At 38.5% G+C, this 20942-nt stretch overlaps 4 protein-coding genes across 6 annotated transcripts; all 4 read right to left on the bottom strand.

The window, feature by feature from the left end:
- Positions 1-104: 104 nt before the first annotated feature.
- On the bottom strand, positions 105-3369 carry LOC114525312 (glycine amidinotransferase, mitochondrial-like). Its single transcript, XM_028546568.1, has 7 exons — positions 3240-3369; positions 2191-2258; positions 1834-2095; positions 1524-1745; positions 1120-1257; positions 602-934; positions 105-333 (listed from the first exon to the last, which is right to left on the bottom strand). Exons 1-7 carry the CDS (start codon positions 3288-3290, stop codon positions 208-210), a joined length of 1200 nt encoding a protein of 399 aa, XP_028402369.1. The 5' UTR covers positions 3291-3369; the 3' UTR covers positions 105-207.
- Positions 3370-4377: 1008 nt separating this feature from the next.
- On the bottom strand, positions 4378-9458 carry LOC114525297 (glycine amidinotransferase, mitochondrial-like). The gene is made up of 7 exons (XM_028546549.1): positions 8812-9458; positions 8056-8135; positions 7328-7589; positions 6917-7138; positions 6266-6403; positions 5514-5846; positions 4378-5010 (listed from the first exon to the last, which is right to left on the bottom strand). The coding sequence occupies exons 1-7, from the start codon at positions 8848-8850 to the stop codon at positions 4885-4887; spliced, it is 1200 nt and encodes a 399-aa protein (XP_028402350.1). The 5' UTR covers positions 8851-9458; the 3' UTR covers positions 4378-4884.
- An 80-nt stretch (positions 9459-9538) lies between these two features.
- On the bottom strand, positions 9539-18076 carry LOC114525356 (ubiquitin carboxyl-terminal hydrolase 8-like). The gene is made up of 16 exons (XM_028546619.1): positions 17794-18076; positions 17135-17279; positions 16852-16937; positions 16398-16465; positions 16235-16283; positions 15982-16066; positions 15806-15857; positions 15298-15487; positions 14567-14837; positions 13967-14407; positions 12527-13819; positions 12269-12391; positions 12034-12147; positions 11683-11834; positions 11259-11505; positions 9539-10771 (listed from the first exon to the last, which is right to left on the bottom strand). Exons 1-16 carry the CDS (start codon positions 17901-17903, stop codon positions 10718-10720), a joined length of 3480 nt encoding a protein of 1159 aa, XP_028402420.1. The 5' UTR covers positions 17904-18076; the 3' UTR covers positions 9539-10717.
- Positions 18077-18276: 200 nt separating this feature from the next.
- On the bottom strand, positions 18277-20837 carry LOC114525299 (ras-related protein Rab-13-like). Of its 3 annotated transcripts, none has more exons than XM_028546551.1 (9): positions 20695-20837; positions 20106-20253; positions 19962-20022; positions 19735-19795; positions 19579-19656; positions 19316-19405; positions 19133-19198; positions 18913-18963; positions 18277-18772 (listed from the first exon to the last, which is right to left on the bottom strand). In XM_028546551.1, the coding sequence occupies exons 2-9, from the start codon at positions 20242-20244 to the stop codon at positions 18617-18619; spliced, it is 702 nt and encodes a 233-aa protein (XP_028402352.1). In that variant the 5' UTR covers positions 20245-20253; positions 20695-20837; the 3' UTR covers positions 18277-18616. The 3 variants fall into 3 exon arrangements, with proteins under 3 accessions (XP_028402352.1, XP_028402353.1, XP_028402351.1); XM_028546552.1 differs by lacking the exon at positions 20695-20837 and adding an exon at positions 20399-20465; XM_028546550.1 differs by having other exon boundaries at positions 18278-18772; positions 20680-20837.
- Between the last annotated feature and the right edge of the window lie 105 nt (positions 20838-20942).

Raw genomic sequence — 20942 nt, 5'->3', positions numbered from 1 at the left:
CTATCAGAAGTGCATCGGATCCGACAAAACTGTCACGATCCAGTTTTATCGGATCCGACTCACTTTTGATGGATGTTTTTTTTCAACAGACTATAAAACATCCATCAGCTGTATGACAGTTTAAATAAGGGCTATTTGATTTCAGAACTGTTTTTATAATATAAATCAAATATAATTATAGTCATATCTTAGTTTTAGTAACACTGCTTACAAATACGATTCTAATGTTCCACGTCTCCTCACATCTGTCGTCCAGCAATGAAATCCTCCGCCCAAGGCCATGGCATAGGAAATATCCACCGGGATGCATTCAATACCCAGATCTTCAAACATCTAAAATTACGGACAAGAAACGGCTGATGAAAGCGCATATAGAGTCTGCATTTTTTTACTTCTAAAGATTAAAATCAAAATATAATAATTTGAAATAAACTGTGGGTTGTTGAACTTTAAAACTCTCAGCGAGAGTTAGCACTGATGAAAGCATTGTAGCATTCATCGACGACGGATGTATGGATCATTCGCTATCTTAGCTTCACATGACAATAATCCTCTGGTAGTGGTTGAGTAATGCAATAAAACCCAACAAATTTCAGCTTACCTTTTGTGTCGTAGTTTCGGATTTTAAAACGAAAACTCTCTTGGGATCCAACATGAGTACGTTCATTGACAGCCATTTCGAGGTCGTCCATAGAGGGTAATCTTTTGAAATTAATGGTGTTGGTGGCTCAACCACTTTCCAACCTGCTTTGAGGAACATATTTATTTGGTGACAGGGACGAATAGGGTTAGATAGGACTAAACCAGGTCCAATGATGTTAAACGTGCCATCGATGTGCATTGGATTGGGGTCTTCAAAGGTTAGAGTGTGCACTTTATATCCCCTAGTTCCCAGATGTCTTCTCATCCATTCAATACCAAAATTGTTGGTTACCTGAAAAATTATTCATTCTAATAAAAAAAGGATGTGTTAAGATGGGAAGAGGCGTTCAGCCTCCCTTTGTCTTCCCTGCATGTTAAATCACGATGCACAACACTACCCGGCCCCTCAGGGATTGTACAAAAGCTTTCCTGCAGTTTGTTGAGAGCCAGGGAGATGGTAAACTCATGCATAGTTACCTGGCTGCGTTGGGCAAAAACATCGGTTCCACATCTCATGAAATCCGCAGCATCAAAGCAAATATCGTGTTCAGTCGTGACGAACTTGCCTTCGGCCGCCAACCGTTTCCGATCCTCAGCTGAGGTTATTGGGTAGTCCTAAAATTTGAAATTACAAAATAGACAAATATAAAGATACATATAATAAATTGCTATATATCCCACCTCATCAAACAGAGCAGCGTTTTGCTTCTGATACAAAAAAAGATTAACAATTCCATATGGCTTCGTGCATTTCCTGAGGCCAAGTGTTGTATTATGAACGACGCAGTTTATGATAAACTTAGGTTTAATTATACTAAAGTTAGCTTTGGTGCGTGGGCAGGAAGGACAAGGGGGAGTTATGTTGATAGATAAATACCCACCTCGTCATACAGAGCATCCTCCATTAATGCTTTCGGAGCGACTGTCCACGTGGCCCCAGCATGAAAATATTCCTTCATCAGACTTCTATAAGCTCTGTATTCAAAGAATCTTGATCGCCAACACATTGGCGCTTCAATGATCTCTTCACCAAAAACTATAAGAATATCACGAGGCATCGCTGCGTACATCCCCGTTGAAGTAAAATCTGGTGTTGTAAACTCCTATAAGAATGAAAGTGTTTTGACATTACCATCACAATCATCATCATCGCTGACGCTGTGATTATAAAATTAACACTCGATCTTGTACCTTGCCATGATCAATGATGTCAGGTCGACGGACAGTCACTCCTTCGTGTTGCAAAATTTTGCAAAATTCTTCAATTTGTGCAGCTGCTTTTGCAACGTGATCTTTCGGGAATGGCTGCCCGGTATTCTGCACAAAAAACGACCACATATCCCGAGGAATGACTGCTTTCACATCAATGGTGAAAGGCGGAACATAAGAATTCTCTGCTCTACCAACAATCACTTCCTCCAGTGGATCCCATTCATTGTAAGCGCAGACTGGACTGCAAAGGATACGAAAACGCACTCAGTGCCGTCTGGCCAGAAACCCTAAATGATCTACGCCATGCACCTTTACTTTTCTAGTATCGTCTCCTACCTTGTTCTTGTCTCAGCTTGTGTCTGTTGAAAGCGGCGGGTATGCACACTGAAGAGCATCAGAGCTTGCTGAAAAAAGAGAAAATAAATTGCCAGTAATATCCGGATTCAAATGTGTTTTCAGAAACCATGGTTAGATTTGAAGGCGAACTTTTAAATATCTCTATTTTAGTGAATCAAGAGGGAATCGATCTTTATCTGTGTTTGACCGCGTTCTAGCAACTATTCAGAGATTTGGCAGCCGGTGGTTTATATTTAATTCGCGGAAATCACGGGGCTTAACATGTATTGATATCATCAATAGAATATATAATAAGGAGAAGCTCAAAATGGCGAAATACTATTTAAATATAAAATCGTGTTGACAAATAAGAACAAGCTGAAAATGGCGAAATGCTATAGCTATTCAAACATAAAATCGGTTTCATCAATAAATATATATACCTTCACCTACACCATGCTGTTTAAAACAATTCCACGTGTGACGGTTTTCGTGGCGTTATAAATACGCTGTGTCTCAGACCTGTGCTCAGACGTACACACAATTGTAAGTCGGTGTGTCGGTGTATTAAAGATTAGTAATTACCGAGTGATAATACTTATCACGTACCATCATCATCACGAATGGCATTGTAAGACTTGTGTTAATGTGAAGTCAGTCTAAAGTTTTACGCGTGAGGCGAGCTTCGTGTTCTACCAAGTCCCGAGCCAAGTCCCAATGGCTAGGGCCATGGGGTCTTATATAACTCAAGCTTCGATTCTCCGATGTATTTCTTAGAATGCATTGCCATTCGGTGAATGTGTCAAAATAATTATACTTATAGCAAGCGCCCAGACATCAAGCTTTAATAGTTAATCAATAAATACGATTTTTTAAAGAAAAGAAAGGCTGGAAACGGTCATAATCTTGTGGAATATTATGCTCAGTATATCTGAAGTTAGAGCTGTGTATGAATGCCTGTTAACGGGAATCGTGTTTACATTGAAATTATAGGCATATAGCAGTGATTTAGTACAACTTGTCCCTACACTTAGAATGGAAGCAATTACCTTCTTCACGGATCTTCGCAACCCACCAGTAAATAAACGCAACACCGACATTATGTCCTAATATTTCTGCGTACGGTAGTCGGGTGAATGCAGAGAGACAAAAGACGTGCATGCAGAGAGACCAAACAACTTTGCAGCCGGATGTAGATAAAAGGCATGCGCGGACGCGGACGCAGATCGGCGGACACTGAATAACGGACGCGGAATGGCGGACGCGGGCAGAAAAAAGAAAAATATATAAAAAAATTATGTCGACTAATGTTTCAAACATTTGAGCGAGAAAATATCCACGGGGTTTTTGTAGATCGCGCCATAATTTTAGGCTAATATCACGATAACACTGTAAAGCCATATACATAAAAGTGAGTGCTTGAAGACAGCTATTTTTTGTATCTTCTCTTGTGCCAATACTACAAGGAAATGGAACTTGCCTGTCACTAGAGCAAATAAGATATTTAAGAAATAATGGAATTAATAATTAACAGAAAAGAAGCAGCTATAATAAGTTATAATATAATAATTAATAAGTAATAATATTACTATATTATCGTTTTGGGTTGTCTATCTATCTGCGTCCGCCAGTCCGCGCCCGCCTTTTATCTACACCCCTTTGCAGCCTGTGATCGATGCTCGGCCGGACATTCCTTGCTTTGTGTCTGGTCGTCACGTTTGAGCTGCATGGTATAATCATGCAGTCCTGCTCTGCTTACACATTTCTATGTACAGGCTGAAAAAAAGTCCCCTCTATTGAAATCAAGCCTTTGTTAGAATCTGATTGCCTGGATATTATGATAAACCCAATTGAAAGCAAGATGCTTTATTTGAATGCCTCAACCTAATAACTATGCTATTTACACACTACTGCGTTGATCATGCATTCAAATGCCAACAAAAGCTTCATTTCAATAGAGGGGACTTTTTTGGGACACCCTGTGCATAGAATTCATATATCTACGAGAATCCTTTATTGTTCGCTGTTTGCTTCAATAATATAGTTAGCAGCGGTTAGCCTATAGTTCTTACAAATGTAGAACCATCACCGGCCATGATGCAAGTCGGCGATAACAGACAATTGAAGTGCTTAAATCATCTTGTCAATATTTTGAATAAATTTTCTTTGTCACCGATCACTGACAAGGAAACTTGGCTGTATACAAAACCTAGATAGATACTGTATTCATACTCTTTAAAATAATAAAGAAGAAAAAAACGAACAAAAAGTTGAATGTGTTCACTACTGGGTTTATATAAATAAAGATAACCACCGCCCGATATTCTATAAAATTCATACTTCATGAAGAACAGATTACATGCAGTTAATGCCCATTCACACGATCCAACTTTATCGGATCCAATTTACTTCTGACGTATGGAATGTAGTTTGTTATTGATAAACTACTGCTTTGGGTTTAAGTTGATTTGCTTTCCATCTACATTTTCCTTGTACATTACAGGACAACAGACTAGAAAACATCCATCAGAAGTGAATTGGATCCAACAAAATTGGATCGTGTCAACACACCTTTAAACTGCTACTTACGTCCCCTTCCGATTGTCTTTCACAAAAATACTAACAACTCTTTAAACTAAACAAAACTCTTCAAAAATCTACTCATTTAAGTTTTAGTAACACAGCTTACTCAGCTTACAAATAAGATTCTAACGTTCCACGTCTTCTCACATCTGTCGTCCAGCAATGAAATCCTCCGCCCAAGGACATGGCATACGAAATATCCACAGGGATGCATTCAATACCCAGATCTTCAAACATCTAAATTGATATAAAACGAGACCTCAGTGACGTTGCATTGTCTCCGTTTTTAATTCCCAGACTCTGAGTTTTAAAAGAATGAGTCAGTTTAATATCGTTCAGCATATAGTTTCAAACTAGCACCGATACTCACTCGGACAAACGAAATGCTGGAATATTAATCGTTGTAGAAATTGGAGAATGTGGTATAAAATTCTAACAATAGGCTATATCAATAATTCTGGATTTATCAGACACTCTGTACTTGTTTTCGAAGCAAAAAAATCACACATTTTTCAATTACTTATGTTCATGCAGTAACTTGTCTTGTTGAGGTTCCGTCATCCGGCGTTTTCGACCACTGAAAACAGAAGGCCTTTAGGACGAAACGTCGAGAAGTGTTTTTGTCTATTTTAGGCAGTTGTTATACCACATTTTATGCGAAGTTGTTAGACAACGCTACCACGTCCTTAGCCTATTTTGAAACACAAACATGGTCTCCTTTTCTGTCACCGTTACCCTACCTTTTGGGTTGTAGTTTCCCCCTTTGCGACAAACACTCTCTTTGGATCCAACATGAGAGTATTCATGGACAACCATTTCGAAGACATCCACAATGGATGATCATCAGAGATGAGTGGCGTTGGTGGCTCAACCACGTGCCATCCTGCCTTGTGGAACATGTCTATTTGGTGGCAGGGACGAATAGGGTTAGATAGGACTAAACCGGGTCCAATGATGTTAATTGAAGCATCGATATGCATCGGATTGCGATCAGGGAAGGATAAGGTGTGTACTCGGTAGCCTTTAGGAGCCAAATGACGCTTCATCCATTCAATACCAAAATTGTTGGTCACCTAAATTGATGGTCACCCAGCATTGATTAGACTGGTCTACATGCATGTTTGATTTGTGAGGCTTATTTTGGCTGTTTCAATGTTAATCATGAATTTTGGGACTAGCGATTTTGCATGGAACTCGTATATATTCGGCCCAAACCACTATATGCATCCACCTTTTCACTTTCGATAAGTGAACGTAACTTTGAGGTTCGTTATATTCAGAAACGTTATCTTACTAATAGATCAGACAAGAATGTTCTTGTTTGTGAGACATTAACTGCACGAGGGGTTAATTTAAGACCATGAGATTTCTTCGTTTTTTTGTATTTCTTGAGTACACAAACCAACCATGAAACAGTCAGCTTGTAAATTAGCTTTCATTCATAAAAAGATCAGTACAGTGGACTTAGTACGGTCCATATTTGCTAAGATACCTGGCTTCTTTGCACGAATATGTCAGTCCCGCATCTCATGAAATCAGCAGCGTCGAAGCAAATATCGTGTTCAGTGGTGACATATTTTCCTTCAAGAACCAATTTGCTCCGTTCTTCGTACGGAAGATTAGCATATTCCTGTTGGTACAATCATTAAAAGTTATTGACCGAGCGAAAGGTCTGTGTAAACAATAAGCTTGAGCATGTTATAACAGGTTTATTCTCCAAAATAACCAGGGAGCAGCGTGCATGGCAGCGTCTTCAAGTAACTTGGCATCAAATGTGGTATAACAACTGCCTAAAATAGACAAGATAATTCTCGACGTTTCGACCTGAAGGCCTTCGTTAGGTCGAAACGTCGAGAAGTGTTTTGTCTATTTTAGGCAGTGGTTATACCACATTTGATGCCAACTTATTCTCCAAAAAATCTTAATTTGAAAATATTTTCCTGCAACGTTTTCCTTCTAATACAAAAAACAGGTTGGTAATTCCATCATGTCTTCGTACATGTGTGAGGTCTTTGCCGAGGCCAAGTTTTGTATTATGAACGACGCAGTTTATGATAAACTTAGGTTTAATTATACTAAAGTTAGCTTTGGTGTGTGGGGAAGAAGGACAAGGGGGGAGTTATGTTGATAGATAGACACCCACCTCGTCATACAGAGCATCGTCCATTAATGCTTTCGGAGCGACTGTCCACGTGGCCCCAGCATGAAAATATTCCTTCATGAGATCTCTATAAGCTCTGTATTCAAAGAATCTTGAGCGCCAACACATTGGAGCTTCAATGATCTCTTTACCAACAACCAGAAGAATATCACGAGGCATCGCTGCGTACATGCCCGTTGAAGTAAAATCTGGTGTTTGGAAAGTCTACATAATAAACGATCTGTCGAGTCTACATAAAATCTGCTGTTTCAAATGTGATCTGATGTAATCTACTAAAGTATTCATATTTGGCGAAGTGTGGGAGTGCCCACCCCTCTGCATCGGTCTATCCCCCTCTAACGGCGCCTCCTCTGTCTATGAGCTATTTGATTTCCCAACTGACATTACATTTACCTTGCTATGATCGATAATTTTGGGCCGGCGCACAGTCACTCCTTCGTGCTCCAAAATACGACAAAACTCCTCTATTTCTTCGACCGCCTTCGCGACATGTTCGGGCGGAAACAACTGGCCTGCATTTTGACGAAAAAACTGCACATGCTCTTCAGGAGCGTGAGCTCTCGTTGCGGCTGTGAATGGTGGAACAGTTGCGTTCTCTGCCCGACCTACTATCACTTCTTGAAGCGGATCCCATTCGTTGTAAGAACACACCGGACTACAAAGCATGAGATGGGCGGGCACTTTTGAGAGGGTTTGAAAAAAAACCCACTCTTCAAGTCTTCAACAGTTCAACTGTAGCGTTTACAAAAGATTTAGAGCATCATTTTAGCTGAATCAAATGAGTTTGCTTTTTAACTACAAAGATTTAAGGTAAACTACTGAAATTCAAACTCTTATTCGTGTGGAAATACTTTAAAGGAACGTTACGACGTGATTTAGATCTCCCACTCAGTATATGAGTGGGCTTTTAGAATTTACAGACTTATGTCTGTGACCTGTCTGTTGATACAGCAAACAGTGCCAAAAACCAAGTTCACGTATAGATTTGACAGTCAAAGGTTCGCAAGTCGCGATGATATAACTTCTCCTGAAATGCACAATTTGCAATGCCTTGACATTAACCGAAAAAATCATTGGTGGCATTTTTTTCATATTACTAGTGGACAAGTCTTATTTATTACCTTTCACTGATCTTAATTTCCGACTCAGTAGGTAAATTGTGTAGTCCGCGGGTGGCTTTGCCCCAAAATGACAATACTTGCTGAAAGTTAGAATTTAAAGAAGTTTACAGAACGTCGGGGCCCAATTCAATTCTGGTATAGGGGAGAGGTCGGGGCTATGAGAGGAAAAACACTTTTGACTTGACGAAACCCAGAAACTTCTTCAGGTTAAAAGTTAATTGAAATCTGATCAGATTTATTTCATTGCTTAGCCGGGTTTTAACTGAATGCCTTAATTAGCAGCCTGTCTTAATCCTTTATTTGTCATATTAATTTTGAAATAATTGACTCTTCTGTACGAATATTATACCGTGCTGTAGAAAAGGTTTACTATGAGTCCAAAATGATTTTGTTCCCAATGAAACTCAATTTAATTGTAAAGAAGCATTTGCTTTCGCGATAAAACTGGTGGCACCTCGCCAGGTTGTCGTAAACATAACCCTCACAGATCCTTTAATGCACTTTTCTTTAAAAAATTAAAGAATTCAATGTATGTTTACTTCACTGATCAGATAAACACAATGTGATCATAAACATGCAAGATATAAGGTTGACTCACATAGATCAAACATGCAAGCCTAAAATATATACACGTTCAATCCTAGACGGTTTTAGCAGGTAAGAAGTCGAAAAGGGGTGAAATCCAGCAATAATTGGTTAGTTTGTTTAATATATGGTAAATACTCCAGCTTCAAGGCAATCTTTGTTCATTTTTACCTTTCCAAGTCCTTTACGAAATACCCGAATTGATAGCATCGCTCCTTCTGGAATGATCGTCGGAAATCGAGGATGTCCGTTGATGAGATTTCTGCAGGCGAGCGTTAGGAATCCCTAATCTTTCCTTACATCTAAATCTCAGCGTACATCAAGCCCGCGCGCTGGTACAGAATAGACAACTCCTGGAGCGGTTACCACTTAGCCTAATCATCACACAAGATCACCAATACGAAATGATTATGCAAAAATTTGAAACATCCATCCTGATGATTGCATCACATTATATTTAACACCTTGTCTTTTTTTGACAAAAATTCTTCCAGCACTAATCAAGCAATATAAATGAAAAAAATAATACTGTTTGGTTTATCTTGGAAATATGATATTGCTTTACTCAATGAAACTTGTTATCAACTGTCATATACTCCTTAAAAGGCGTACGGACCTAAAAATTATGGCGGCGTCGGGGGGCCAGCGATGAATGATTTCAGCAAAAAATTACCCGAGTCACAAGTTGCGGAGGAGGCTTGATGACAATTTAGGGACTGTCAATCGTGTAACCCACGTATTCATAACAAATCCTAGAAATCTCTCCTGAATGTCAGGGAGATAATGGAAGTTAAGGGGGTACTCGTTTTACCTTGCTGATACGATCCTAATACGGCTAATACGATCCTAATACGATCCTAATATGATCCTAATACATGCAAGAAAATCCTGTGACAAGTGTGTTCCCACTTTATATAATAGCACAGCAAATGTGAATATTTTGTTTTGAACATTCAGTAATATGTCTCATTTACTTTGTATCTACATTTTTACATCGAAGTTCAGATTTGACATCCACTTTCACTCCTTGATCTATTGCGCTCGTGATTGGTTAATCTCACAGACATAACGCATTTGATTGGTTCATGTTCCCTCCTCTCTGATCTATTGCGCTCGTGATTGGTTAATCTCATAGACAATATCGCATTTGATTGGCTCATGTTCCCTCCCCTCTGATCTATAACGCTCGTGATTGGTTAATCTCATAGACATAACGCATTTGATTGGTTTATGTTCCCTCCTCTCTGATCTATTGCGCTCGTGATTGGTTAATCTCACAGACATAACGCATTTGATTGGTTCATGTTCCCTCCTCTCTGATCAATTGCGCTCGTGATTGGTTAATCTCACAGACATATCGCATATGATTGGTTCATGTTCTCCCAATGGAAGCGGTGATGGTAGGGGAAATCAACCTGAACTTCGCTACTAGTAATTCAGGGACAAGACAAGACAGGGTGCATTCCGTACGATCGTCCTGTCGAATGTTTCGAAATGTATCTTTCTACGCCACGTATTTGGATGAGAAAAGGATCGTCTATGTTTCATTCTTTCAGTCTCACTAGTTAAATTACTCTCGTTCAGTTTCGCCAGCATATTGACATTTTCTTCTTTTGATGGATGTGAACATGTGAATTAGTTACGGATGTTCAAATAAGAGCTCTTATACATCAGAGCTTTCGTAACTAACTACTCGTTCACATCCATCAAAAGAAGAAAATCGCATAAATTATAAAAGGTGTGTATACGTGCTTTTAGCGATTATACCTCACTATCCGCTGCGCTTGGCAATCACGTAGGAAGCACAGCGATCACGCAACGTTTTGTTTAGCGTTTGGGTGATTCGGCAGAATCGCAATCAAACTTCGACTTTACAGGTAAATCTCGTTTAATTTTCTAATTATACGCCAATACAGCAACACAAGTATGGGTTTATGCCAAAGATATTCAATTTTAGGAAAGGAATGCACCCTGGGCTATTATTTATATATGGTATTTACAAAAGTTCAGGAGTCACGTTTTTCCGAAAAAGGCACGAAATTAAGCACGCAGTTGATATCGATCGATCAGACGTCACTCACGGTCTGCCGAATTCCACTGAGGTGTAGCAGAGAATGTAGGCCGCTGGTGACTAAACAAAGGAATATATATTTTACAATCAATGCTAATGCCTAGTTTCCATTCAGTCGTTAGCTGTCGTTATATGTCTTTCCGTGTCTTTGGAATAATCGTGAAAGACCGATAACGAATTATGGGAAGAATCATGTCGTTTCCTGTCTTTTTATGTCTTTGAGATAGGATTTGTTTTATCCGAGCGACACTGTCGTTTTCTGTTTCTTTCAGTCGTTATCAGTCTTTCACGATTATTCCAAAGACACAGAAAGACATGTAACGACAGCAACGACTAATGGAAATAGGCATAAAGATTGCTATAGCTTTTATTCCAATTGTCTAACCGGGAAACATTATTTGCACGAACACGAACAGCCGTTTCTGCACAACATTGCATTTTAAGTCAAACCGAAAGATTTCCTAAAATTTCGGTATAATATATCGAAATATCACCTTCTATGTAGCTAATTAAAAATAAAAAAATTATATAGGTCAGTGGTTTGTACCTTGACGCTTGATTCCGACATCGATGTGACGTCACTGTCGTCAAATTTGTACCATTTGTTGTCGTAAATATTTCGACAAAACGCGGTGTAATGGCCACTTGTCATCGAACCGTAATGATTCGAGACGCCGTACAGGTTGTAGCGCAACGTTTTGTTAGGACCAAGAACGAACCTGGACAGATCAAGTTTTGTGCTTGGAAAATGAACGTTGGTTTGACGTTTCTCCAGCCACGATCCGTCCAAATCACTGCAAGAGAAAACACTTCTTTGATCACAAATTATTATAATTATTCTCTCTTAACCGCTGCCATATTAAATACTTTAAAAATACTGCATGTACGTCAGCCTGAATATAGCATCCCTATCCAGAACGAAAGACTACATGTAGAGGTCTATAGATCACAAATCCTCATCATTTAATTACCGTTTAAATCTGTTGAAATGTACAATGAGTATCGGAGGTAGTTTCCAGATCTCCATCGTCTTCCATGCCTCACGATGCTGTTTGCATCTTGGGCAAAACCATTTGTTGTCTCTGCTAACTTTCTCTCTTGTCGTAAACAGCCGAATACAATCCTAGACAGACACAGAGAACGGAATGAATTACATCCCTGGCCTAGAGAAACTTGTAGAACTTTATAAAGCGACGAAGCGTGTTTCTGATTGGTCAAATGCATCCAGTTCACACCAATCAGGAGCATGCTTTATCCGCAAACGACGTCACAACGCGGGCCTTTTATATATAAAGTCTGTCTATACAGAATACATTTCTTACCTCAATTTGACAGGACGCGTTGGTTGGAATTGGTAGTGTGAGCGACATGAATGCTTCAAAGGTCACACTCTGTTTATTGCAGACTGAGCAGGTCAGAGTCGATTTAAACAGACCCTATAAATTGCAGAAAAACGAACGCTTTTATGATTAATTCCAGTCGCTCGCGGTCTGCCGTGATACGACTCAGAAAAAAACCCGGACACACGCACGGAGCGCGGAAAGCATTCGTACACACCTGGAATAATTCCACAATAATAGATTGGTTACGTTTCTTGTGATTATCCCAAGCTAATCTTGCTGCAACTGTGTCGGGTAACCCATCATTACTTTTTTCTTCAATATACGCTTTCTTGATGACCTTTAATAACATAAACAAGGAAAGCGCGTCAACCACGAAGGAACAGTGGTATGAAAGAGACTCTTAACTACATTATATGAACAACCAAAATATAGACTTCTCTAACCCTTGCCAACCTAAGATGTAGCTACCTACCCGATTTGTGTCCTCGTGAAATTGGTCAAGAACCACCAGGAGAAATTCTTGCGAATCCTGCTGTTTCGTGCCGCCAAACTCGGGAGCAAACCTCCCAATGGTTCTCTTGAACTCATACGGCGAGACTGAGCGATAATTTCCCGAGTGAGCTACTCTCGTCAGCACCGCGAGTTCTTCTGCTATACGACCCCCAGTTCCTAGCGGATTAGTCTTATTGATATCCTCTACGTAAACAGACTCTAGTATATACTTCGCCAGGGGGGCGGTGGCAAGAAGGCACTGCAACACGGAATTCATGTAACAGGAATTTCCAAGATTTCTCAAGCCGGTCAATGCCTTTCCCTGACCACCATGGTTTGGATCAAGATTGGCAAGTTGTGATTCTGTGAGTGGCTTCGTTCTACGGTTTATAACCGGACGGGTTGGGGCACTTCTTGTAGTGTTACCATTCACCTCTTCCGTGTCAATTTTTGCAAGGTTAGGAGAAGACAGCGACCTTTTCAGGGATGGTTTTTTTGGCTCCGTTTCTTTGGCCGTTGGTGTATTATGTCCCATGATGCTCTGGTTCATGGTTTGAGTCAAGCTCTCAGGTAGGTTCCAATGCGTTGTCCTTGTATTGTGATCTTGGAAGTAATACCTACCCGTCTTTCTATCTAAAACACGTTCCCAGCCGGGGGGGAGCCCATGCGTCAAGCCAGTGCGACTTCCTGTGAACGTCTGAGGTACATTGGGTATAGACTTAGGTATTACAGTAGTATTTGAGACATTTGGCGTGGATTTTGCGGGATTTAAAGGCACATTAGGAGTTGCATTTGGTAGGACATTTTGAGCTGAAGGATTTCTGGTTGTATTATTTGGTAAAATGGCGCTGACATTTGGCTGGAGTTGATGACTCATTGAGGGTTGTGGGTGAGTTGGAGGTAAGGTAGGGGAGGGAGTGTGTGGGCGTGGCATAGAGGGTGCGTGACCACGGACATTGTAGGGAGGTTGCGGGGACACTATACCTGAAGGCTGTGGTCGTTGAGGAGAGACTATGGCTGAGGGTACTTGAGGTTGTGTTGCACCTGGGGCAGGTGAATTGTTACTGGTCATCCAACTGGTACTCGACGTGGGTGTTGGTGGTGTGGTGCTCTGTGGTTGATTTCGTGCTGGAATATTTTGAACATTACTCTTAGATTGAGGTGTTGCCTGCTTTGCTGGTACTTGGGCATGGGTTGGAGTAACACCATTGATGGAAGTGACTGGGGCATAGGTATGCCCAGGTTGTTGTTGAAGGCCACGTCCTTGAGCTGTCTGAGTGATTCCTTGTGATGGTACCCGTTGTTGTTGTTGCTGTTGTCGTTGTTGCTGTTGTTGTTGTTGTTGTTGTCGTTGTTGCTGTTGTTGTTGCTGTTGTTGTTGTTGTTGCTGTTGTTGTTGTCGTTGTCGTTGTTGTTGCTGTTGTTGTTGTTGCTGTTGTTGTCGTTGTTGTTGCTGTTGTTGTTGTTGTTGTTGTTGTTGTTGTTGTTGAATAGTAGTGTTGAGAGGAGGTGGTTTGGTTACAGGCGTTTTCGGAACACGCATATCGGCATTTGAAGTTTTGAAAGCGTTTCCGTCGCTTGATAAAGTGCTTTGAGCTACAGAATTTATCGTTGGCGGTAGATTTTGGGAAAAAGTAGTTTGTGGAGCATGATGATTCTGCTGTATGGAACCAACCGGCTGACGAGGGCCAGCTTCCGCAGGTGGTGTGTTGCTGGCTGGAGCTTTCGGCGTCGTTTGTGCCTGATCATTTGTTGTTCCGTTGACTGATTTCGGACTGGTTGGTTCATTAAGCACTGGTAAATCAGGGTAAATGAGGGAATCCAAGCTGAACTGACTTTTATTCTGAGATGGCACAATCTGCTGGTAAAAAATTCGGCTATTGCTATATGTTCACACTCTGCATGAGTTAATAGTCTTGAAATGTGAAATGATAAGTGATAAGAAACCTTCAATAACTTTATAAACGCTTGCTGTGAAACTGTTAAAGTTGATAAAACTTCAAGAAACATAGGTATTTACCTCGGGAAGTTTGGGGTTAGTGACCAAGGATGGATAATGCCAAACCCATGACTCATAACCACCATCAAGAAACACCGGCTCTGACTTGAGACTACATGACGTATCGTATAAATATATCGCATCTTTTAGACATTTCACTTTACTGTCAGGCTTGATGTCCTCAAACTTGGTATTTTGGTCGAGAATCACAATGTGGCTCTTGCTGCCTCGTTCAATCCATTGATTCCACGTCGACTTTGGTAGTTTACGTTCAATACTACCAACATTCACACTGTTCGATGGTTGAAAATTCAAGAAATAATAACATAACCCACTAATGATTATATTGCCATGGTTATTTTGCCATTGGATTTTGGGTATAGCAGGAATAGACTTACTGGGGGGTTTGGGTGGAAGTGGGGGGTTGTGGAAGTGGGGGAGGGTGGAAGTGGGGGGAGGGGTGGAAGGGGGGCATGAAAGGTGGGGTGGAAGTGGGGGGGGTGAAAGGTGGGTGGAAGTGGGGGGGGGGTGGTGTATGCCCTTCACAGGAGGGTTCACCCCCCCCCCTAGTTAAGCCCAGAAGGGGTACAGGAGGGTGTAAAATTAGGTATCAATTCAAATTTATTATGATTATGTATTGAATTAGTAACCAATCATAAATATGGTTTACTTGGGAGTTCGCACTCTTACATACAAAACCACACTGGTTCCATCCTTAGGTTATAATCTTTCTTAATGTGTAGAATTGTTACCTTGCTTTGAGAAGATCATCCGGGATATTTATGCAACAGGGAAAATGGATGTGGGATGACTCAAAATCCTTCTTGCTTCTAGTGTCTAATACAAGGACACTGTTCAAGGCACTGTTTAGAAGTTCGTAAAAGGCAACAGGATCAATTGCAGGTGATGAAATTGAGCTTACTGATGATAGGCTGAACACATCTAAAAATGATTTAAGTATAATATATGTGAACACGAGCAATATATGTGTTTAATCTAAACAATGTGAAATCAGTTGTGTAGCAATGCTGACATAATGATGTCATTGATATACATATAATAATATCAGTTCATATTACAGGGTTATGATTTTTTTGTTGTTTCTTATAGTCGTTAGTCATTATAATTATTAATTTCTTTAGAAATTCATTGTTTTCACAGTAAATGAATACCAAAATATTAGCATAGCATGACTAAATTGTCAGGCTGGCTACACTGCTGAGTGAAATATGCATAGGATATGTGTTGAATGACATATACCTTTTACACTTGGGCTCTTATCATTTGGTGAGAGTATTGAAGAGTGATTGACCTAGTTATTATAAAATGTAAGAAAAAAGTTAGACATTACTTGGGCCGGTTGTATAATGGCTGATAGCAGTATCTGACAATTGGTGAATAGCAAGAAATTGGTTCTAACTGAAGCAGCGACTTACATGCAACTTTTTGTACAAATCAGCAGAGCTTTGTGATGAGAGCTTTTTACCATTTAGTAAATCATCAATGTCTTGAAGTGTATTGCTATGTAATACATGATGTTAAATACACAATAATGTTAAAATGGCTACATGAATAACCCACACAAAGCAATGGAATTAAACTAAATTTGAGCAATGGTATATTATGTACATCACATATTACCAATGTTAAATCAATGTAGCATATTGTGTAGGTAACATGATTGCATACCTTGCTACTCCATTACCATTTGTGGTGGAGTTTATCTTGTCATTTGTCTCTAAAAGGCAATGGAATTAATACATTACCAACTTTTACTAGTTTATATGACTAAACACCACATTACTACAAGTTTTTTAAACATTCTGTTGATTCAAATATGTATTTTATTTACCCTTTTCTTTGGCTTGTCTTTCCTTCTCAATAGCTGCTGATTTAATCTCCTCTTCACGCTTCTTATACCTAAAATGGAGAAAATGCAAGCCAATCAATTGAAATCAACATTCATCTATGTTGCACAAACATAATACTAACTGATTATTGACTGAGCATGAGTTCTGTACTGTGAAATATCAGACCAAAGCTTTTAAGTATGGACCAAGCAAGGAAGAAGCAAGGTCCATGCAAAAAACCTTGGTACGTCTGATATTTCACAGTACAGATGGAACAAGAGATCAATAATCTGTTTATGATATGGCTGAACAGCATGAGACATCAAGGATACTGGTTTAGATACAGATTAATATACAGACAATGGTCTGGATATGGGTTTTACAGACTGCTTGTCACCAATCAGAATAGAGGATTTTGAAAAGCCATATAATAACAATTAAATGTACTGGCCGTACCTTTTTGTGAGACTTTCTGATAAGAATTCTGCTCTCTCAATAGATTTATTCAATGTTGTTCTACCAATGAGACTGTTATAGAATTTCTGAACAAAAGAAAGGAAACATGTCTACTCAATATACATATTGCCTGGTTATTTTAAAATAGTAATATAAACCCAGAACGATTGGATTTCAGAACAGGAAATGTTACACAGAGCTCTTTCAGTTGCAGTGCTGTCACAAAAGATGAAACATATTTAACCAAGCCAGCTAGGATTAGGTATTTATATATATTTGTTACCTTATCTTTCTGATATGTTGTGGTCTTCATAACTTCTTGTACAATATTAAAATAACGGACATAAAACAAATATGCATTTTCTTCATCTCCAAAGAGGTCATACTCTGAGGCTTTTTTGAAGACTTTCTCTGCTGAGTTTAGCAATCTGAAGATGAATTCAAAATACGAATGACAGGGATGAAAGTACTATCACAGCTAGAAGGAACCCAAATAAACTGCACCCAATGTTATCCAAACATCAGGAATACAGCATTCAAAACCCACAACTACCGTGAAATATGATTCATGCATCATGACATTCATTTGAATTGTTTCCTATCATTTATACACAAATATGTCTGACGACTGACAAACCATCTAGGATTCTAGGATAAACTTTATACTATATCTATTATTTTTTCTACTTTCTTAACTAAAATCTACCAAAGACTATATACAACAATCATCTGAGATATTTCAAGCAACAAATCGCAATATTTGAAGCCACAAAATACGAAATATGACATCATTTATTTCTGCGACAAGGCATCGTAGAAAATACTGGATTGTACAATTACAATAGATTCAATACAATTGTACATTATTCAACAAAATAAAAAAGCTGACCACCTTACAAAAAGTAATTCAGGTATAGTATAAAATATTACCCATATACTTACGGTTTTGGGTTAGAATTTCTCGTTATTTTAATATCCTGTAGTTGGGTGAGCTTGTTGAGTTCCCCAACACTCTTCGCTACATGTAACTCCTTCTTTTCAGCGCTCGGCATCTTGCTAATTGCGAACCTACACCGATATTTAAGGATCGAAAACCTTATCCTACAAAATAACGCCCTTTCGGGGTCTTTAAAATCTCTTGATTTCGGTCGAAGTCAAATCATTTTCAATCATTGTTTTGTTTTTGTCGTCTTCGTCTTAGAATTTGTCACCGGAATTTATCATCCACGCTGATCTCTTGCGGAAACTGGAGTGTCTTACCCATGGTCTTACTGATCTCTTGTTAAGAACTGGAGTTTCACTGTATTTGCTACAGTGAACTGTAATAATAAATAATTAGAGTTCTTTTAGAGGTCTTTTTGACGTTCACTGATTTTCTACTGCAAACATAAAAACTGCTTGTACTTTCAAGTTAGTTTTTATGAAGCTTTCATCTCATCAGCTCCAGCTGCCCTGTATAATCCCAAGTCATTTTTGACACATTCAAAATTGATTCATTACAATTTATAATTTTATACAAATATGAAATACTATACTCAAAATATATTAAAGCTTGTACAGTACCGTCAGTCATAATTAACATGATGCTCTAATTTCATTATCAAAACTGCATCAGTAATCTCATTAAAATCCCGCTGAAAATAGCAGGTAAATTCTTAATTTTGTATGATAGATGATATGCATATGTAATAGTAAATCCTATTTAAACATCAAATTGATGCTAACCTATTTAACCATTTTTATGTATTATACATTACGTAAGTGATTAGCTACCACAACATGATGAATAATAGGAATTTCCAGATGGTTTTACTGCCTTGTTGCCCTCATCAACTACACGCAATCCCCTGTCAGGTTCATCGGGAACTATTTCAATTTTTGCCATATCCAATTCAAATCTTGGATCTGGAATTGTTGGAACCTAAAACAAAAAAACAGCACTCAAGACTTAAATTGCTGTCAATTGAATTCAATCAAGTATTTGGAAGTACTATAGGAAAAGAGTTTTCATGTACATATTACAACCATTTCAGTTGGTATGCTTTATAGAAACACACTTACAAAATATGGATTATTTGCATCTTTCATATCTGTTGTTAACTCATCAAAAACCTAAAAGATTCACCCTGAATTGTTTAACACTTGCACAAAAATCTTTAAATAGGATTTACAATAGGATTCACAAAAATCTTTAAATAGGATTTACAATTTACAAATCTTTAAAATGTTTAAATAGGATTTACTATCTTATGACTATTTTAGCTGAACTAAAAATGTCTACCTCTTGAATATTGGTACCATCTTTAGCACTTGTCTCAAAAAACTTGAAGCCAAACTCATATGCAAGCTACAACAAAGATGAAACATGCTAAGATTTTGTGTATAAAGCTCTATCTTAATTAATATCCAAGCAAATTGGACAGCTCAAGGGATATGTATCATACATATATACTAAAAATACCACCTTTTCACCCCTTTCCTTTGAGACCTGTCGCTCTTGTTCCAAGTCGCTTTTATTTCCAACCACAATAAGTTGTTCTTTATCCAGCTCATACTACAGAAAAATAATCATACACAATTATTCTACACACTATATATTTTCACTCTAATTCATACTTTTTTCCAATTTCTTTCACAATTATTTATCTCAACACTGGCAAATTATGGGTATACTGTGCTGAAATACAGCAGTTTACTTTGTACAACATAAAACTTTATGGCTCTTACAGTTTTGATGTCTTTCAGCCAGTTTGTCAATTTCTCAAAAGTTTCCAAATTTGTAAGATCATACATTAAGATGAGACCCTATTTGAATTCAGAAAAACACAGTTCATACGTTGCAAGTTATTAAGCTAGCTGAAAGATTTTTGAAACACCTGGTACCTTAGTGCCTCTAAAATGTAGTTTTGTAAATGTTCTAAATCTCTCCTGACCAGCAGTGTCCCTAAAATTCAAGAAGCAGTATATATTAAGGTCTGTTTAAATGATCTGGATTGTGGAGCAGTCACCTTTATAGGTTCAAACAGAAGTGGCTTAATTGTTAAGGATCAAATCACACAAGTGGTTTGAACATATTCTATCTGAATTATTATAATTGTTAAACTACTTACCAAATCTGAAGCCGAATTCTAACATTATCAACAATTTTAACGCTGTTGACAAAATCAATACCTAAAAATGAATGAGACATACATACAGATTTGTAAACAATTACTGTTGGTATCGCAAATGTGGTATATGAAATTCATAATTACCAATAGTCGTTACATAAGCCATTGCCAATTTCTCATCAGGTCGTGAATATCTCTGAATCAAACATGTTTTGCCAACACTTGACTCTCCGATAACCAGGACCTTGTATGTGATGTCATAGTCTTTACTGGGAGTTGACATAACTTAACACTACCAAAACAATTATTGGTCATTAGGAGACATAACCAATTGGGACCAAAGTTTCATAAGATTTGTATTGCCTAGGTTCAACTTGCATCCTAGGGAAATGACTTAAGCAAACACAATTCAATTTTTATTATTTATAAGCACATACTTCACACAAAGCCAAAGGATTTTCATGAACCTGGTGTAACCCAGTGGTTTGACCTAGGTAGGTCAGTATCTAGACTAGTTCTGCTGTTTTGGATTATTGGGTACACTCGCAACTCCGACAGGCAAGTCTTAACTGGAGATTTGAATGAATTGCGTATAAAATATACATCGTAACAGGTTTATATCCAAAACACACTATTTCATAAACCTGTATGTATGGTGGCCATCATTTATATGCGCACTGTCACTCTGTCAGGCTAGTATAAATAAGACACAACTTACAACACAAAACTCCACCCCAGTTTTTAAAAAACGCTGATTTAGGTAAGAAAATCGCGTCCAATGTGATACTTTTCAACTGCGAATACGAATATCGCCACAAAGTTAAAGTTTATACAAGAATTTGCTTGATTTTCCATTGAAACGGATGACCGGAAGCATCAAATGTTTTATTCACGAATTTAATCCTTAATAATCCTTTAAGATTAGTAGATGGATAATGATTAGAGGGCAAGTTTAGGATTAAGATTATGTATACCAGAGGT

Source organism: Dendronephthya gigantea, unplaced genomic scaffold (genome assembly GCF_004324835.1).
Source record: "Dendronephthya gigantea isolate DGI-Jeju-01 unplaced genomic scaffold, DenGig_1.0 000034F, whole genome shotgun sequence".
Classification (NCBI taxonomy): domain Eukaryota; kingdom Metazoa; phylum Cnidaria; class Anthozoa; order Malacalcyonacea; family Nephtheidae; genus Dendronephthya; species Dendronephthya gigantea.
The sequence above is the reverse complement of the archived record's forward strand: the minus strand, read 5'-3'. Positions and strand labels throughout refer to the sequence as shown.

Excerpts from the sequence above, each read along its gene's own strand:
- LOC114525299 (XM_028546551.1), bottom strand. The coding sequence starts at position 20,244 with ATGTCAACTCCCAGTAAAGACTATGACATCACATACAAGGTCCTGGTT. Across the intron at positions 20,023-20,105 it reads GGCTTATGTAACGACTATTG|GTATTGATTTTGTCAACAGC; the intron begins GTAATTATGAAT and ends ATTCATTTTTAG. Across the intron at positions 19,796-19,961 it reads AGAATTCGGCTTCAGATTTG|GGACACTGCTGGTCAGGAGA; the intron begins GTAAGTAGTTTA and ends CTTGAATTTTAG.
- LOC114525312 (XM_028546568.1), bottom strand. The coding sequence starts at position 3,290 with ATGTCGGTGTTGCGTTTATTTACTGGTGGGTTGCGAAGATCCGTGAAG. Across the intron at positions 2,259-3,239 it reads TGCGAAGATCCGTGAAGAAG|CAAGCTCTGATGCTCTTCAG; the intron begins GTAATTGCTTCC and ends CTCTTTTTTCAG. Across the intron at positions 1,258-1,523 it reads AGGATGCTCTGTATGACGAG|GACTACCCAATAACCTCAGC; the intron begins GTGGGTATTTAT and ends TTCAAATTTTAG.
- LOC114525297 (XM_028546549.1), bottom strand. The coding sequence starts at position 8,850 with ATGCTATCAATTCGGGTATTTCGTAAAGGACTTGGAAAG. Across the intron at positions 7,139-7,327 it reads AAATTATCGATCATAGCAAG|ACTTTCCAAACACCAGATTT; the intron begins GTAAATGTAATG and ends TTTATTATGTAG. Across the intron at positions 5,011-5,513 it reads GGGAAACTACAACCCAAAAG|ATGTTTGAAGATCTGGGTAT; the intron begins GTAGGGTAACGG and ends ATATCAATTTAG.
- LOC114525356 (XM_028546619.1), bottom strand. The coding sequence starts at position 17,903 with ATGCCGAGCGCTGAAAAGAAGGAGTTACATGTAGCGAAGAGTGTTGGG. Across the intron at positions 14,838-15,297 it reads GATGATCTTCTCAAAGCAAG|TGTGAATGTTGGTAGTATTG; the intron begins GTAACAATTCTA and ends ACCATCGAACAG. Across the intron at positions 10,772-11,258 it reads TGTCGGAATCAAGCGTCAAG|TCACCAGCGGCCTACATTCT; the intron begins GTACAAACCACT and ends TCCTTTGTTTAG.